Genomic DNA, 19,907 nt, shown 5'->3' with positions numbered 1-19,907 from the left:
CCCAAGAAGATTCATGGCTGTACTAGCTCAAAAGGGTGCTTCTACTCAATACTGAGCAAAGGGTCTGAATACTTCTGACCATGTGATATTTCAGTTTTTCTTTTTTAACAAAATTTGCAAAAATTTCGACATTTCTGTTTTTTTTTCAGTCAAGATGGGGTGCAGAGTGTACTTTAATGAGAAAAAAAAAGAACTTTTTAGAATTTATCAAATGGCTGCAATGAAACAAAGGGTGACAAATTTAAAGGGGTCTGAATACTTTTCGTACCCACTGTATCTCTGGTAAGGAATGGTGAAACCACCCAATTTTCCCGGATTCCTGTTTGGAGCTTTAAAGCGGGATGCAAATGGGATTCTGAGTTTTGGCAGGAAATTTTCCACCTTTTCTTCGGTCGTCTCTGGGCAGATTCTGTCTAGGGTAAATTAAAAATTGATTGGTCATATAATACCTATTTCTGGAGGACAAGGCCTATTTGCCCCCATTATCTACGGGTTATTGGGTTCCTTTGGAAATTGGGAATATATCACTGCATATCTAAGCAGATTTTCCTATAATATCACAAATTCAAAACTCCTATAAAATACTAATTTCTTATAATTTTAAACATACTGGATTAATGGTTTCAATACTTTTTCATGCCAAGAAAGTCCAAACCCACTAAGATCCTACATAGGAAACCTAACCCATCATCCATACAAGCAAAATGTCAAGGCTGCGACGATAAAGTGTTACGGATCCGGGTGCTGGAACCTCTGTGCTGCGGTGCAAGGAGGGACCAGAGGGGCGTAACTAGGAATCAACTCGGACCGACCAAGGTCGTGCGGCGGCTCAATCGACTCCATGACCAGGGAAGGACCGAGCAGAGGGACCAGGTGCTACTCTGGGGACCGACCTTGTATGAGAGTAGGTGACTCCCACGGGTCAGAAGGCAGGGACTGACCGGTACAGCAGATGAGCACAGCAGGCAGGCAGACGGGTGATCCTGGTAGACGGACTGGCAGACACGGCAGGTAACAAGCAGGAGCCTCCAGGTAGGCTGATAGGTCGGCACGGCAGGTAACAAGCAGGAGCCTCCAGGTAGTCTGACAGGTCGGCACGGCAGGTAACAAGCAGGAGCCTCCATGTAGGCTGGCTGGTAGGCAGAGCAGGTAACAGGCAGGTGCTTCCAGGTAAGCAGGCGGGTAGGGCCGATAGACAGACTGGCGGACTGGACTGTAGACAGACTGTCGGGCTGGAGAGCAGAGAAGCTGGAGGACAGGACTGGTAGTCAGGCTGGCAGGCTGGACTGGTAGTCAGGCTGGCAGACAGGACTGGTAGTCAGGCTGGCGGACTGGACTGGTAGTCAGGCTGGCGGACAGAACTGGTAGTCAGGCTGGCGGACAGAACTGGTAGTCAGGCTGGACTGGTAGTCAGGCTGGCGGACAGGACTGGTAGTCAGGCGGGCGGACTGGACCTGAGGGCTGAAGCAGGGTTACACACAAAGCTACAACCTTGCACAGGCACCTCCATTTTGGAGGAGGTGTCTTTTATATGAGAGGTCCTCCGGACATTGGCTGGGGACTCCTTAGGACGGCGCGCGCGGCCCCTTTAAGAGGGAGGGAGCGCGCGTCCTAAGCACAGTGCCCGGGAAGCTGCACGCGACGGCAGCAACAGAGGCAGGAGCGCCAGAGGACGGGCAGGGAGCGCAGCAGTAAGTGGGACGGCGTCTCTGCCTGTCAGGGGGCAGAGACGCCGATACTACATAAAGAAAAAGTTCAGTCGTAAAACAGTAGTCTGGTAAAGGTCAGGGCAGGCCGCAGACAGGTAAATGAGGCTAACTATAAAAGCTGGACAGTAACAGGAAACAATACATCCTAGCAGAAAGCAGGAATCTAATGGACCTTATTTCTAATGCTCATAATGATTCCAGAAGGTCCCATATAAAACCCGGGTCTTCAGGGCACTGGTTGATAGCAGGGGTAATTGACGCTCCTGGAATTTTAATTTAGTGTAAGTCTGCACATGGCCCACAGCAGAGCTGTGCAACCCAATGGCAGCCAGAAAAAAGATGCTGCGCAGTGGAGGAGGTAGGCTGGTGCATTGTGTTATCTTCACTAAAGAACTTTTTGAAACCATTTGCATGCAACTTTAAAGCCTGTTGGTTTTGCTTGCTATTTTTTTTTTTATTTCAGCTTCCCTTTAAAGAGGTGATGTTACTCGCTCAAAAATTTTAGTTAAATTAATTTGCAAAGAATCTCTGAACTCCCCTGATTTAGCAGCTCTTTTCTGTTTTGCACTGCGTCACTCCATAGCAGAGATATTCAGAATTTTTGCTTTCAAAACACAGAATGTGAAATCTCTGCTTTGCAGTCCAACTCGGCATTTTTTCAGAGTCTTCTCTGGGGACCTGCGCTTTGTCCCCTCCCTCACAATCATAGCTCAGCAGTGTTTCAGCCTGCTGAACCGCTAAATCAGCTGCCAAGCTGTAATTAGCAGCATCAGGGAAGGTGGGGTGAAATTGTACACTCCCAGAGAAGACTCTGCGGAAACAGCCAGTTGGGCTGCAAAGCAGAGATTTCACATGCTGTGCTCCAAAAGCAACAAATGTGAATATCTCTGTAACGGAGTGACATAGTGAAAAACTGAAAACAGCAGCAGAATCAAGGGAACTCACTGTTTTTTTACAAGGCATGTAATTCAAGTGTTTATTTAGCAACTGACAGGTTCTTTTTACTTTTAAGTCTTAAAAAACAATTGAATGGTCAAAGTTGTAGTTCAAATCTCTGAGACCCCAATGCAAAATTTTCAACAAAGGACAGTAACACACATAGGAGATAAGGAACCCAACCAGTAAAAATGAGTCCTTAATTATGATCCCAGATTTTGCCACTTAGGACAGAGGGAACTGGTGTCTCTATAAGTCTTAGACCAAATTCCCTAATAAGAAGTCCCTTTAGAGAAGAAAGTTCTACACAGATTATTACGACCCAGAAGCAAAAGGAGTGGCCCCCTTATTTCATAGAACTCATAGAAAATGGTTGGCATCTTAACCAGGACCTCCAGATTTGTCACATAAGGCCCCAATTCAGACCGGGTAAAAGTCGTAAGAACCCATCGATCAGGATCAGCCAAGTATCTTAACTGTATGGAGGCCTACTGACTCTTTCCTGACAGATGATGGTTAACAAAGACGATGAAATTTCTGGTGGCAGCTTTCTCCTTTTGTCCTGTTGGTAAGACACGAATGCTAAGGTGAGCGCTCATGTGGATGGGGGAATAGTGAGAAACTGTCAAACGATCAGCCAATAACTATCTCATACGTATGGCCAACTGTACTGGTGTCTACTCGTCTACTAGAGGGGTCTTGGGGTTAGGGCTCTTCACAAGGAATAGGTCTAACAACCACCCATTGAGATGCCATTGGTCAACAAAGGGACAATTACAGAGACAGCTATTCCCAAAGTGTCTCGTAAAGACAACCAAGTATAGGAACTTCAAAGGAACAAAACTAACAAAGAACAAACCAATTTATGTCGATCTAGGCATCATTTCTACCGTGTCCCAGCAAGCCTATCAATACCCAGCCCACCTCCACCCCCTCATTTCATCAACATACAATCCTCCAGAGATTACTGCCCACTCTGTCCAAACAACATCAGCAGCAGCGGTGGCGGCGTACCGTAAGTCACTAAGAGATGGCTCATTTAAAGACTTTCCTTCTATTATTCTGCAAATGTCTGCTTACATAATGCATTGTGTTCATCTCATCATTATTTCTCTCTACTTTCAGTCAAGGCCAGGATGCACACTGCCTTCAGTTTTCGTCTCACAGGATTTTAACCACTTCGCTCTGGGGATATAATGATTACCTCATTTTCACACCTACTGCAGACACTGAGATCATCCTTTCTGGAGGAATTTAATTTGATTTTTTTTTTATTAAAAAAAAACCTCAAAAATAAATTGCCAACAACTTATTGAGCAAGCCATCACATGCATCCCAATGGACCCAGCATGCTGGATGGTAGGTATGATACCTTGGCCGTGTACCTAAATACTGTGGCCAAGGCAGAATGGACTTGTTGGCTTCCTCGTCCATAATGTTGTAGGGAAAGAGTTGTGTCATGTTTATTTTTTCTGAGGCATGGCTATTGAAAATAGTCTGAGACCAATCAACGAAAGTGAATAGGTGCCTTCCATAACATTGTGTACCTGCAGGAGTGGTCTGATCTAAGGGGCCCAAGGCCACCTTATCTTTCTGTACAGACCACCCTAATTAACCAATGTATCATGGCATCTACACCAAGCAGCCATAGCCTTAAGCCTGGCCTAATGTTGAGTAGACCTCCCCTCGTGCTTCTAAAACATATGGGCTCTTCAAGACGTCTGGAGGTGTCCTATGATAACGAGCCTTAAGATGATATCAGCAGATCCTTTAGGTCCTATAACATGTGAGGTGCGGCCTCCACTGACTTCTAAAAACAATTCCTATCGGATTGAGATCTACAGAATTTGGAGGCCGAGTCAACATCTTTACCTCTTTGCCACGTTTCTGAAACCACTTTTAACCCCTTCACAACTGGGTGATTTTCCGTTTTTGTGTTTTTCGATTTTTTTCCTACTCTTCTTCAAAGAGCCATAACTTTTTTATTTTTTCGTCGACATGAGGGCTTTTTTCTTTCTTTGCGGGACGAGTTGTACTTCTGAATCACATCGTTCATTTTATAGTGTGATGTACTGGAAAGTGGGGCAAAATTCCAAGTGCAGTGAAATAGCAAAACAAAAAAGCCCAATTTTGCAATTGTTTTTGTGAGTTTTTTTATTAATGGCATTCATTTTACAGTAATAATGACTTGGCAATATGATTCTCCAGGTCAGTATGATTACAGAGATACCGAACATGCATAGTTTTTGTTTTATTTAAGTGGTAAAAAAAAATTCATTTGTGTCGCTGTGGCACCCCAGGGGTCTGGTTTCCACAGTAATAGCAATATTACGTCTGTGAGCAGGTGGGAGGTTTCCTGGTCAGACATCCTATGCATGCCACACCTCCTGCCCAGTCCTGGGAGGGGAAGAACTTCCCCTATATAAAGCTGGGGCTGAGGCAGGGTTAGGGAGAAAGAGCAGAGAACACAGACAGAGACACAGTCTGGTCTGTAGTGGAGCAGCTATAGGAAAGAAAGATCAGGAGCTCAGTGGGAGCAGTGCTAAAAGAGGTCAGGGCTGGAAGCTGTAGAGCTCGCCCTGATTGAAGAGTTCTTACCGGACCCGGAGTCCGAGGCTGTGGGGACTAATCCTTACCCCGCAGCAGAAACCGCCCGGCAGGGGATTTCAGGTCCTCTGGCCAAGAAACCCGAAGGCACAGTCACACGCAAGGGACCAGCACCGCGACGTGGAGCGGAAGCTACCAAAAGGCCCCGAGTCACCGGCCATACGGGTGAGCACCACACGGTACACTCAGGGACGTGGGCTACTTTTACCAGCCTCTAGCAAGGTAGCCAGAAGAGTACGATTAGTTGGGGAGGCCTACAACTCCGCCTGGCCAGGGGAGATCCCATCTGCTCGCGGACTGACCAGGCCCCGATCGCTAGCCAGTACTCCGGGAGGGTCTACCTTTGCCACCAGTAAAGACCCTGAACTACACCGCACCGTCTCCGAGTGTTTCATCATCCACGTCCGCTGCCCTGAGGCCATACCCCTCCCGTTGGGGGTTATACCATCCCCGCTGCACAACCGTATCACCGGCCTCAGCGGTCTGCCCTGCAGCGGCGGTCTCATGACCGCATTCAACGGGTGGCGTAGTCGAACATTCTAACATCTACTGCTAAAGACTGCCACTCAGCTTGACTCCCTGGGCACGGACCGGGTCACCGCCACGAGACTACTACCCCTATCAGATCCGGCTCCGGGTAGGCTCCCGCGTGCGCAACGCTGCGCGACTCAGGCCCAGGGGCACGTCATCGCCATTTTCTGAGAACCGTAACGTTTTAAATTTTCGGGATATGAAGCCCTGTGAGGACTTGTTTTTTGTGATCCAAGCCTATGTTTTTATTGACATCACTTTTGGGTAGATACAATGTTTTGATCACCTCTTATTACATTTTTTTGCGTTGTGGCAGCGGCCAAAAAAATGCAATTCTGGAGTTTTGATTTTTTTTTCTCGTTACGCCATTTACCAATTGGGCGAATTTACTTAATATTTTGATAGATCGGATGTTTACGAACACAGCAAATACCAAATATGTGTATTTTTTTAATTTCTTAATTTTTAATGGGGTTGATTGGAACTTTTATATTTTTTTCTTATTCTTTAAAACTGTTTTTTTCACTTTTCACTGCTCCTGTTAGTCCCCTTAGGGGACTTAAAGCTGCGATTGTCCGATCGCTTGTGCTATACATAGCAGTGCATCAGCACTGCTGCATATTGCAAAAATCACAGTCTGCTATGAACGCCAGCTACAGGCTGGTTTGTAAAAGGATTAACATCTTGACAGGCAGAGGAGTCTTCAGCAGACTCCTGGCCATCAAGGCATGACATCAGCGCCCCGTGATCACGTCACGGATGCAACAATGGGCCATGGAATGACGCACCCCACTGCCGGTGTGGTGTAAATGCCACTGTCAGAGATCGTATAGCTGTGAATCCAGCTCTGGAGTCAAAAAGACTTGTTAGAAAGCTCAGCACGATCTTCCTGTGTCATCCACCGCCTGTCTTCTCACTCTGCTCCTGTCTGTTCTTCCCCTCTCCCTTAGAATATAATTTGAAGTGTAATATGACAGCACAGTGAGCGGATAGTCCGTCTTGCCTTGAGCAAGATGGATTTGGGCTGTTTTTACAGAGTGAATGATGAGTTCTGGAGGGAAACGGGAGGGAGAGAAGTGGGTCATGCAGTAAGTGGAAAAAGAATCACAACTGTCTGATAAAATATATTGTAAAGTTTCTAATATTCACCTGTACTATTAATTTATTCAAATAATTATTATTAATTATTTTGTTGACAGTAAAGTTCACAGGGCCGGTGTCTGTCCTGGTCTGCGGACCGGCCTGTGGGCAGCCATACGTTGCCCAGGACTCTCATATAACATGTCGGGGCTAGGCTTGATCTTGCAGCGAGAAGACATTCATGAAAATCTGCTTCCTGCGGAGAGCATTTACCGTGGACCAACACTTCAAGGGTCAAGATAGCAGAACTCACTAACTCTTTTCCAAACAGGGTTAAGGGTTTGATGAATGCGAGCAGTGGGAAAACTACATTTTAATATGCATAGATTGCCTTCGCTCCAAGTGGATTCTGTGAAATAAAAGACAATGTCCAAAAACCAAGGGGTCTATTTATTTCGTACTGCCGATCGTTTTTGTTCTTGATGAGATAAGCCTCCGCCAGAGATGTCTGGCAGTGACTTTCTCATAGACAGCACAAGAGCATTCAGCAGAGCGAGCACTCAAGTGTATGAGTCGGGCAATATAGCTGGGGACCGATTAGCCAATCATTTGGCTATTTATTGTGTATTGGCTTAAGAATCAGGTTGAGCATACCCATCAGATAGCTCTCGCCCTCCATACATATGCACGCTCCGCTTGGGTGAGCAAACACTTGATCTCTAGGAAAGACGGGTCTAAGACACTTCCAGACTCTTGTCTTGTGGAGCGTCTCCTTCGTATGGTGGTGTGGATCATGGACATTTGCAGGTCTTGGTTAGCGGGCCGATGGGTTGTAGACTTTTTTTTTTACTGATGTTATGACCTTGCTCCCTTTTCACCTCTTGTTAAATCAAAGGGGTTGTCCGCTATACAATACTAAAAACCTACAATACTCCCGGACAGGCGCCGTTCCAGCGATTTCTCCCAACGCTGATGTGACAATTTTAGGTCATGTCAATCTGCGGCTGGGAGACACAATCATTAGAACAGCGCCAGTCCGGGAAGCATGTACAGTTTATGTTTTTTTTTTAATATTATTTTATATTTGGGGTTGTAGCATTTTAGAAGGGGTTGTCCAGTAGTGGATGACCCCTTTAATTTTTTTTTTTTTTTACATAGTATGTAGACACTTTCCTAAATCCAAAGCGGTAAAAGCAACGTAACAGACCAGCGGCACTTTAACGTCTGCGTTTTACAAGCCCCGCGTTAACCTCTTTTACCAGTGCAGCAACACGTTTCTCAGCTCCACGTCTGACACACAAGGGGGAGAGAGCCGTATGATTTTCTATGTGATATTTACCGCGGCTCTAAAGCCGCCAGTAAGGCATTAAACATTCAGCAGCTCTCCCTATGTTGTTGCTTTGCACAGGGTGAGGCCGGCTTTCACAGCCTACGGAATAATTTGATTCAAATACAGCACAATCGCGCAGGTAAAGATTACAGTGCAACCCGCACTTACTCCATGGGAATCTGTTACGTATGAAAGCTAATTGATCCTCTTCAATTTGTAGCAAATAATTTTCCTCGAAAAGCTTCCAAATAGCTTGAAAATAATACTAAGTACTGCTCCTGCCATACAGACGCATTCACACTTCCCTTCTAGGTTAAAAAAAATAAAAAATTGCTGGTGGCTTTCCAAAATTCTAATTTAAAAGGGGTCACCCTGCATTAGAAAAAGGGGGTTGCTGTTTTTTTTTCCCCCCTAAAGCAATAAAAAAAAAAAAAAACTTTTTGTATTTGCATATAACCCCAGTGTCCTGATCCCAAAAAATCCATTTAAGGTGCATTCAGTATTATATTTAAAGTTTGAACTGTTAATAAATACTTTATATACTTAGAGTGCAGCTGTCCCTTAACCATAAACTTCACACTCTTTTCAAGTTGACAGTTCCTCTTTGTTGGCATTCTGCTCTGCCAGCACTATAGGTGCTAGGACTTCCTTCACTTCCCAGCTTGTATTGCTGCTGCCATTGTCCAATAGCTTTGAAATGTCTTTCCTGCTAAAGAAGGATTTACACTTGACAGCAGGCAGGGGACAGCAAAATGACATAAAAGAGACACTCTGCACTTCGGAGGGATTTTTTTTTTACATTATTTTTTAAATAAAGTGATTTGTAGATTATCTATTAGTCAAATAATATATCAAATGAGAACAAGCTTGTTAAAAGTACAGGGAGCATTTAAAGGAAAACTCCAGATATGTCATACTGATATGCAGTATGAGATGAAAAAAAAAATGTAGAAAAGTCAAAAATTTCTCGAATGATGCAATTTTTTAATAGTTTTCTTCCTTGTAACCCTTTGACCACAAGGTCAGACTCACACAATGGCAGCCAAAGTGTCTCTATTATGAAGAGTATCGGAGAGACCCCTTTAACATGGCCTGCAGAGCGCCCCTAATAAATTATAGGGCCCATATAAAAGTGGCAACAGAGTGACCTCAATAAACAATAGCGGCAGCAAAATATACCCCATAAACAAGCCCAGCATGGTGCCTGATGCCTAATATTCACGCGTTTCTAACCTTGTATGGGGTTTACTTGACTGTATGCAGCTAACACCTGATATGATGAGATTTTGCATAGGAGGGGAGAGTCTGCTAGAAATGTTCTGGCTTGGAATAATAAGTGTCATTCAGATAAGAGCCACAGACTGCTAAGGCTTCCATGTATAACGTGAGCTATGTCAGTGCTGGAGCCGTCGTTTAACATGTGCCGATGGTACACAAAAAAACATTCATTTATAATGGAGTCTGTTGGGTTCTGTCAACGTTTCTATTGTTTTGCTACGACAAATAGCACCATCAAATATGAAGGAATCTGCAACAGATGCTCGGAACGGGGTCACCAATGGAAATATGAACACAGCCTTAAATTTGGAAAATGTTTCATCATCGCTGTGGACCTGCTCATAACTGCTATTATTATTGGGCCTGCTGGATGACTGCTAAAAGGAGACGGCCTAGGATATTGTAAATGGTTGAGGACCACCTCCATTCTTTTATCTATATTGTTGTTAGGTAAAAACCAAGCTGCCTTGGTTCAAACAAGTGACCTGAGTGACCGAACTAACCTGCTAAACTCTGAAACCATCTGCTGTGAACTATTTTGTGAACTGAACCAGGAGACAGCTCCTTTTGCTGCTGGTAACTGCTAATCTCAGTGCCTCAGCTCTAATGTGTAATCACCAAGCTCAGTACCTCAACTCTGATGTGCTGCCACTAAGCTCAGTACCTCCACTTTGATGTGTAACAACCAAGCTCTGTGCCTCAACTGTGATATGTAACCACCAAGCTCAGTGCCTCAAGTCTAATATGTAACAACCAAGCTCAGTGTCTCAATTCTGATGTGTAACCACCAAGGTCAGTGTCTCAACTCTAATGTGCAACCACCAAGCTCAGTGCCTTAACTCTGATGTGTAACCACCAAACTCTGTGCCTCAACTTTGATGTGTAACAACCAAGCTCTGTGCCTCAACTGTGATATGTAACCACCAAGCTCAGTACCTCAACTCTGATGTGCAACCACCAAGCTCAGGACCTCAAGTCTAATATGTAACCACCAAGCTCAATGTCTCAATTCTGATGTGTAACAACCAAGCTCTGTGCCTCAACTGTGATATGTAACCAACAAGCTCAGTACCTCAACTCTGATGTGCAACCACCAAGCTCAGGACCTCAAGTCTAATATGTAACCACCAAGCTCAATGTCTCAATTCTGATGTGTAACAACCAAGCTCTGTGCCTTAACTGTGATATGTAACCAACAAGTTCAGTACCTCAACTCTGATGTGCAACCACCAAGCTCAGGGCCTCAAGTCTAATATGTAACCACCAAGCTCAGTGTCTCAATTCTGATGTGTAAACACCAAGCTCAGTGTTTCAACTTTGATGTGTAACCACAAAGCATAGTGCTTTAACACTGATGTGCAACAACCAAGATCAGTACCTCAACTCTTATTTTGGATTTGTGAAAAATAGTGGTGTAGAGCCCAAAAATACATGGTCGGCAAAGAGGAAGGATATTTAGCACATCTATCCAGTGAGAATTGATAAAAATAGCTTTATTTAGTCCTTTGAAAGCAAAGAAAAAAAGGGGAGAGATTAAAAAACTGACGCGTTTCTGGTGCACTCAGCACCATTAATCATAGTGTGAGTGCACCAGAAATATGTCAGTTTTTTAATCTCTACCCTATTTTTCTTTGAGTTAATGGACTAAATAAAGCTATTTTTATCAATTCTCACCGGATGGATGTGCTCAATATCTTTCCTCTTTGCCGATTACTGCTATGCTCCACCAGCTAATTCAAGCACCCTCTGGTTCCTACTATCCCTGGCTTCTCTGTCGATTGGTAGGTTTCTTTCATTTTCTCTACTATGATAAGTGGTGTATACCCGCAAGTTACAAAAAAGCAGGTCTAGCCTCTCATAGACCCATAAAAGTCAGCTAACGACTGATAGTCATCTCCACATGGTGGAACCTCCAGAAGAGATTGAAGTCCCTGGGTCCCAGTGTAGGTTGTGCCACTGTTGTGAAAAAGGAAACTACATTGTGAGTGTCTTCCAAAGCAAGCCCCTCTTACAAGTACAGTACACTTACGGGGAACACATGATTACTTTTGCCTAACTTTTTTTGCACCTGTGCTCCCACCTCAAAAACGTAATAAAATCAACAAAGAACCTCTGCAGTGTTAGGCCTAATGCACACAGCACACTCTTCCAACATATTGTGTCTTTGAAGTGTGGACCGCCAGTGAGTAACTCGTAGCATTTTCCATGTTATGTCATGCAATGCTGCACTACGTCATGTGTTGAACACTATTTTGTTGCAGGCACTATACATTTGATATGTAACTATGGTTCACCCCATGTATTGTGCCTCTAAGGCCACGGCCCCTCTATCAGTATTTGGTCAGTATTCGGTCAGTATTTTTCTCAGGAGTGGGAGCCAAAACTGGGAGTGGGTGATAAATGCAGAATTGGTGCCTTTTTTCTATTATACCTTTTCTCTGATTGTTCCTCACCTGATTTTGGCTCCCACTCCTGAGAAAAAATACTGACCGAATACTAATCAAATACTGACAGTGGGGTGGTGGCCTAAGTCTGAAATACGGTGATCATGCAAGATGCTTGGGTCAGAGGTCACATGTGCAGACGTTGCGTGTTGCGCCGCACTGGCTCCATTCTAGGTGGGGTGAGGTGATATCAAGAGGCAGCTTAGCGCATCAGATCATCAGTCAAAAAATGGAAATAAAGTAAGTGTGCGTATTAGGTAGAATGCCGGACAGCTATGATGCATATGTCAATAGTTAGGAGCAGTGATCTAAGTCTGTGGCTGAAAACAGCAGTGACCCTGAGACCTGGCGTGGTGGTGTCGGCCTGCTGAAGTGATCCATGGATAGAGATGGCCTTGGATATTGTAAGTGGTTACAGAACACTTCCATATTATAATCTGTACAAGCTGGCATTGCCTTCCTTGGTTCCTGTTGCTGTGTAATCTTTGTGCAATTTTGATGAGTAACCACCCTGCTCTGTTCCTCAATTTTGAGTGTAACCACCAAGCTCTGTGCCTCAATTTTAGTGTGTAACCACAAGGCTCTGTACCTCAATTTTTGTGTGTAACTACCAAGCGGTGAACCTTAATATTGAGGTGTAACCACCAAGCTCTGTGCCTCAATTTTGATGTGTAACCACCAAGCTCTGTGCCACAATTATGATGTGTAACCACTAAACTCTTTGCCTCAATTTTAGTGTGTAACCATCGGCTCTGTACCTCAATTTTGGTATGTAACCACCAAGCTCTGTGCCTCAATGTTGATGTATAACCACCAAGCCCTCGATACTGTGTGTAACTGCCAAGATTTTGTTCTCATTGAGAGACCTCTATGCTATTTGCCTCATAATAACTAGACACCTGATACAGCTAAATACTGCTAGGTCTCTGTGAGTCATTGTGCCATCCTCAAAGGGGGTCCTAAGTTAAGGGTTCATGGGCCACACACACACAGAACTGACCATTTTACAGGAATAGTCGTGTCGTATACTTATATGGGTTTTATTGTATTGTGGTCATGCACATTAGACCCCCAATAACAGCTGCTGGGGTAATAAATACTGAACTGACTTGCATGGCGTAAAAAATAGTGACCTATCTACATACTATGTGTGTCATATAAGGGGTATGACATTTCGAGGAGTGACATATTGGGGTCTCTTGCTACTAAGCCTGAATTTTCTGGTTTTCCATGGATCTGCACACCATGGGAGACAGGTACGTACTGCAACAACCCAATTATACATATTGGAAATCACCTCTGAAAAGCTGAGGACCCCAACCAACAAGGGAATGAGAAAGTCAAGCGGTGCAGAGTATCAAATCTGATAAAATAATGGACCCCAAAGCTCCCGCCGATTTGGAGGTGACTTTGAAGCAAATCATTCGCCCTTAGGGTTTATTTCTTAGGGGACGATACACAAATAACCTATTAATTATATATCCTATGCGTACAATGATAGCAGAGCTCATGTATATAAGGAGGGTGGACCCTCAGACTCATCCCCTTTGCTGGGCCCAAGGTGGTGTTATTTGTTAACACCCATATAGGTGCAAGATCGGACTCCATAGGCCTTTGCATATATGTCCTTTCTATAATGCAGACTATATTCATGATTCTCTGGAGTAATAGGTCCTGAAACCACCGACCTAACCCTATCACAGGATATAAGCTAAAGTGGGTGCGTAACTATTGGGGGTGTGGTCACCGTGAAGCACCGGAGCCTGAGAGGGTCAAAAAGTCTCTCTGCTCCATATAATGAGACCAATCCTAAAAATGACATAATAAGGTTTGGGGTTGAGGAACTTCCAAGTTTCCCCTTTGTGCTGAGATCAGGCTGCCATACTTTAACCTTAGATAAAAGCACAGACCTCCTTTAAATTCTATGACGATTTCCTAAACCCAGTCCCAATGTGTCCGATAGAAATATGTGGTCGGTTGTTCTGATTTTCCCTCCAAGAGCTGCTGTTACTACACAGGGGCTACATCTCCAGAGAGCGAGCGTGTGTCTCTTCTCCTAAAGATCCCTCCTCCTCCTCCTCATCCTCCACCTCCTCCTCGGCCTCCCCCTGAAAGGATAGATCCTGCACATCTTTTTTTTTTTTCTCAGGCAGGAGAAGCATTGCCCTGCCTCCTCCTCCTTCCAGTTTCACCATCGACATTTCAATGCAAAAACATTGCAAATAATGCCTATTCCTATCAAACCCCCCCCCCCCCGTATTTCTTCCCCAGCGAACGAAGGGGATGCTGCACGGACCACCGCGGTCTATCACTGGTTAATATTGCAGGAGAGGCTCAACGTGCACATGGGCCACCGTGCAAATCTGCCATCAGAAAAGCCACAATTGACACCATAGCTTTATAACTGCTGATGCTGGGGCGAAGGGATAAGAGCGCAGCATCGCAGCCTGAAATGTAATCTTATCTGCTCCCCTGTGCTTATCACACCAGTAAGTTTACACATCTGCAATGACGTAGGCACCGGTCCCATTTATGAAAATCAATGACTTCTTACATAACGATATAGACCTGCCCGGTACATTGTTGCATTGCTGTCATCACACCGGACCGTCACCAATCGTCCACCCTTTCCAACCCAAGCGTGCCCATGAAATCTAACACAATACAATTTCCAACTAAAAACATTCCATGAAAGGGATATCATTGCAGATCATTCTTCTTTTGCAACATAGACGACCAATTACCCTTCAAAATCCTAAATCCTTCCCAACGGGGGGTCCCTTTAAGCATTGTGAATGACCATATTCATTAACCTGCCATCACCGGTACTGTCAAAAACCTTTGCAATAGTCAAGCATGCATCTTCCTAGATGGAAGGATGAAGAAGAAGGGAAAAAAAAAAAGAAATGCTTACCGCCTCCGAATCTTCAAATCCATGTAGGTACAAATTGTCGTACATGGAGGTCTAGAATCCAATGCACCTTTCAATACAGAAACAAAAAAAAAAAAAAAAAAGCTAGCTCGACCACTGCTGGGAATTGAAGGCCTCAGCAAGACACCGAGCCTGCACTGTGAATTTTTTTTGTGTTTGTATTCCCCAGCCAAGATGCTGTTCATTCATATTATAGAGGGGAGGTTATCCCTAGAGGCAGTTCAGACCTGGCATTTTTATCTGTGTTCCAAATTCAGAGCATGAAAGCAAAACCCTTCCCCACCAAGGACTGGTGAGAGACCCAGGAATGTGCCCTGCGATTGGCTGCGAGCTCTCAGCTGAATGTTCATTTGCTTTGATAGTAAGATGACGAGCAGAAGGTCTATAATGTGCAATGCAAGAATCCTTCCCCGGCTCCTTTTCCTTTTTTTTTTTTTTTTGCAATTCTTTTTTTTTTTTCTTTCCTCCCTCCCCGTTTGGAAATTCCTACTTGAATCCTACGCCGATTGCAAGCAAAATACGTTTAAGGCTATGTTCACACATCATGGTTTTTTGATGCAGATTTTTATGCAAATTTTCAGCTGCCTTTTGCAGTACCACCAAAGTCTATGAGAAACCAAAATTTTCTGTTCACACATCATGGTTATTTTTTTAGTTGTTCAGGATTTTGTGCCTTGCATGTTTTTTTTGGAAAATAGAGCATGTCAATTTTTTCAACTTTTTTTCACCCATAGGAAGTAATGGGTGGTGAAAAAAGCGCATCAAAATTTGTATCAGCGTTTTTTCAGCATTTTTGAAGCCAAAATAGAATGGGGTTCTTTTTTTTCACAGAACTTTATGTACATACATAAAAAGAGACGGAAGGACAGTGAAAAAAATGCACCAAAAATGCATAAAAAAAGCACCAAAACTGCAAGAAAAACCCAGAACAAAATGCCCTCGAAGATCAGGTTTTGCAGCAGATTTGTGACGCAGAAAAAATAACATGATGTGTGAACATAGCCTAAATAAAATATTGCAACGGTTTTTATTTGTTGTTTGAACGATTTTTGTTTTCTAAATAGATTCACAGTGAAAAGAAAAATAAACAATTAGCTACAAATTATTTACTCAATAAAGATAACATTTTTCCAAGTCTGTTCCCATTTAGTTTTTCCATTTCTTCCAAATAATTTTTTTTTTATGATTATAAGGAACCTGTAAGAATAATTTGTAGAGTAAAATAAATAATCGGGAAATGGTTAGGGGATGTGATAGGGTGATGAATAGGCATGAAGCAAAGTTGTTACCCAATGTATAATATTGTTCATTCAGCTATTTTGCAGTAGTTCCTGGGAAAGTTGGGTGATGCAAAACCCGCAGACATTTCAACACAATGTTCCTTTAATCCTGAAAGACAGATCTTGCCATAATTTTTGGAAATAATAAGAAGTAATATTTGCCTTTCAGGATTTAGGAAAAGTTGGGTGACAACATCCCAGGAAGCGTAATGACGTGACCCAACTATATCTCAGAAATAGCAAAACAAACCCTGTAAGTAGAATTCAAGCCCAAACTAATATCCCAAAATCATCCTCAAAGGGGATTTTTGGTTTCAGAAAACTTCTGTCTGCAGTTTGTTTAAAAAACAAAACAAAACAAACAAACTGCGCTTTAGTCACCGTCCCTGGGTCCAGCACTGAGTCTCCGTCACTGCTGCCGGTGTCTGTTATTGTCTGAAATGCTGATGTCACATATCTGCAATCAGTTATTGGCTGTGTCAACATCAGACAGTAACAGGCACCGGAAGCAGAGGTAGAGCCTTAGCATTGGACCTGGGAAGGGTGAGAAAAGAACATTTTGCAATTTTGCAAACAAACTGTAGCCATGAGTAAGGGGGTTTCCGAAAAACCTCTTTAAAGGAGTAAAGGGGTTGTCTGGGCGTGTAAAAAATGATGACTTACGTCAGATCGGAAGACCTTATGCTCATATCAGAAGACTTGTCCTGATCACCCTGTTTCTTGAACTAACTGCTTCAGAGCCATATATAAAGCAGTTAGCTCAAGTCAGGAGACTCAAGAGTTGGTCCGGGTATTCCAATGCTTGCACAGTCCGTGTTTCATGGATGTGTGAAACCGGCCGTATTTTTAGAATAGGTCATAAATATCAAATAAGTGGCGGTCCAACAACCGGCACCCAGACCGATCAGTAGCGATCTCTTGGACAAGAGCTGAGAACCCCTTTAAACCCTTTCCAAAATTTCCGACATACCAGTACATCCCACGCTGGGTGTACATGTATGAGCGAGCTCAAAAACTGAATCTGCTCCGCACAGTACAAGTACCCCTGCCCAGGGGCGGACACAGACTGTAGTGGGCCCCTGTGCAAGAAATTTTTTGGGCCCCCCCCCCCTGCGCTTCATAAGGCAACAAAGTTATCTAAACATAACCCCCCCCCCATGTGCAGCTCTCGCCCCCCCATGTGCAGCTCTCATCCCCCCCATGTGCAGCTCTCATCCCCCCCATGTGCAGCTCTCATCCCCCCCATGTGCAGCTCTCATCCCCCCCATGTGCAGCTCTCATCCCCCCCCATGTGCATCTCCCATCCCCCCCCATGTGCATCTCCCATCCCCCCCCATGTGCATCTCTCAACCCCCCCCCATGTGCATCTCTCATCCCCCCCCATGTGCATCTCTCATCCCCCCCCATGTGCATCTCTCATCCCCCCCCCATGTGCATCTCTCATCCCCCCCACTCCTAGTTAACTACTTGTATTTAAAACAAATAAAACTTGTTATACTTACCCTCATGCGATCCCTGCAGAATCCTGGCGCTCGTCCACGTCGCTGCCACCAGACGGTGCCACATGCATAGCCATCAGCTTTTGTTTTGGCCAAAAGATTTTTAAAGCCGCCACCACGATAAGGTAGACTCTTCTGGCAGGGCCCTACTCTAACCTATTAAAATTTTCTTAAAATATCCAATACTCTTTTTAGATATATTTTTATTTAGTTTTCTTTAAGGGAATGTGTCATATACATTTTTTTTTAAAAATGACCAATAATACCACATACAGGGAATACTGCCACACCATGACCAGACCACATATTACCACAACATAGTGACCGAATAATACCACACAGAAGGGGGAAAAACTGCCACACCATGACCAGACCACATATTACCACCACATTACTAATATTACCATAAGTGTCATTATGCACGGGAGCTCTATACATGGTATGTATAATGTAAGTGTCCAGGTAATCTAGTGATCACCAGTGACATTATACACAGGAGCTCTGTATATAGTGTCAGTGTACAGGTAATACAGTGATCACCAGTGACATTATACACAGGAGCCCGGTACATAGTATATAGTGTAAGTGTACATGTAATACACTGACTCACTGGTGACGTCTCTAGGTGAAGTCCTTCAGCTACGCTTTTCTCCTTCATCCAGCACAGACCGCCATTACGTCTTCCAGCCAGGACTCGTCTCTGCATAAAATAACACAGTTATCTAGAGCACATTCCCCAACTTCTACATTACGCAGCTGAATACAGACTTGTATCCACCATCAATATATGGTTAGTTATTATACAACCTACCATTCCAAATATAAATTGTAATCCACCACGGTGCCCCCATTAACTGTAAATAGGCACTTAATATATAATTTAATTAGAACCTCTACTCTTTCCGCCAATTTGTTACCAGTTACACTCCTGCATCCGCAACGCCCCCTACTCTATACTTCCTGCTCCCCGCATTCATTATTTACATGCACCCCCTGCCCCAATTCATTATATCATGTCCTGCTCTCCCCACCCCATCATCATTTATCATTTACTGTCCCCCACCCCACATTCATTATGTGCAGCTCATTATCCCCCTACTCCCAATTCCCCCATGTGCAGCTCATTTTCTCCCAATTCCCCCATGTGCAGCTCTCACCCCCCCATGTGCACATCTCTCATCCCCCTCCCCCACATGTGCACCTCTCTCATTCCCCTCCCCCACATGTGCACCTCTCTCATTCCCCTCCCCCACATGTGCACATCTCTCATCCCCCTCCCCCACATGTGCACATCTCTCATCCCCCTCCCCCACATGTGCACATCTCTCATCCCCCTCCCCCACATGTGCACACCTCTCATCCCCCTCCCCCACATGTGCACACCTCTCATTCCCCTCCCCCACATGTGCACCTCCCATTCCCCCCACTCCTAGTAAATTGTATTTAAAAAAAAAAAAAAAAAACTTGTTATACTTACCCCCATGCGATCCCTGCAGAATCCTGGCGCTCGTCCAAATCGATGACACCAGGTTCTCCTGACTTCCGGTCATGTGACGGTGCCGTCACATGACCGGAAGTCGGGGGAATCATGAAAGCGCTGCCGCAGCAGCGCAGCGCTGAGATGTTCCGGCCCCGGCGCTTAGCATGGGGCCGGGGGCCCCATGAGGAGAGAGACGCACAAGAGGGGGGCCCCCAAGGGGGCCCCTACCGGCTGGGCCCCATACTGGAGTCAGGGCAGTCATGCCCTGATGGCGGCCCTGCTGGAGGCTGAAGGGGCCCCCTCTCCCTCGGGGCCCCCGTTCAATGAACCGGCTGCACGGGCGGTAGTTCCGCCCCTGCCCCTGCCTCTAACTGCAGCGACCAGAGATTACTCCAGTTGCTGCTGTTTAGACACTTACAGACTGGTGTCAATCTCTGACAATGATATTTAAGTGGTGCAGTGTGGGTGGGTGTCTGCTCCGGCGCCCATCCCTACCCGATGACATGATTATGGGGTGCTGATGGATAGCCATGTGAGCCAATGCCCTGTTGAAGGCCTTCTTAACCATGAAGCTGATGGGAGATTGTGATTTTTAACATATTGTGCAATTCCAAAATATTGCAGTATATGGTATAAGAGTGCAAACAATCAAGGGTCAGGTCCATTAGGGAGATGCTAAAAAATAAGTAAAAATTAATTTCAAATAAGTTTTCAAATATTTAAAAAAAAATAGAATAAAAAACATAAAAGTTTGAATCTAACCCCTTTTCCCAATCCAAACATAAATTAAAAATAAAAAAA

General features: G+C 44.5%; 1 protein-coding gene across 3 annotated transcripts in view; it reads right to left on the bottom strand.

Annotated features, from left to right (window-relative positions):
• Window positions 1-19,907, bottom strand: part of CACNB4 (calcium voltage-gated channel auxiliary subunit beta 4) — a 124,366-nt gene that overhangs the window by 55,840 nt on the left and 48,619 nt on the right. Inside the window, exon 1 of one of the 3 annotated variants that reach the window (XM_073647180.1) lies at window positions 14,830-15,244. The exons of the other annotated variants lie outside the window; for them this stretch is intronic. Coding sequence (XP_073503281.1) covers window positions 14,830-14,874 — 45 coding nt within the window. The 5' untranslated portion in view covers window positions 14,875-15,244. Of the gene's footprint in view, window positions 1-14,829; window positions 15,245-19,907 lie in introns of those variants that run through there. 3 annotated transcript variants of the gene reach the window in all.

The sequence above is a fragment of the Phyllobates terribilis genome, unplaced genomic scaffold (genome assembly GCF_046119375.1).
Source record: "Phyllobates terribilis strain yellow unplaced genomic scaffold, ASM4611937v1 Scaffold_9__5_contigs__length_417890890, whole genome shotgun sequence".
In the NCBI taxonomy this organism is placed as follows: domain Eukaryota; kingdom Metazoa; phylum Chordata; class Amphibia; order Anura; family Dendrobatidae; genus Phyllobates; species Phyllobates terribilis.
This window is presented reverse-complemented; position numbering and strand designations above follow the sequence as displayed.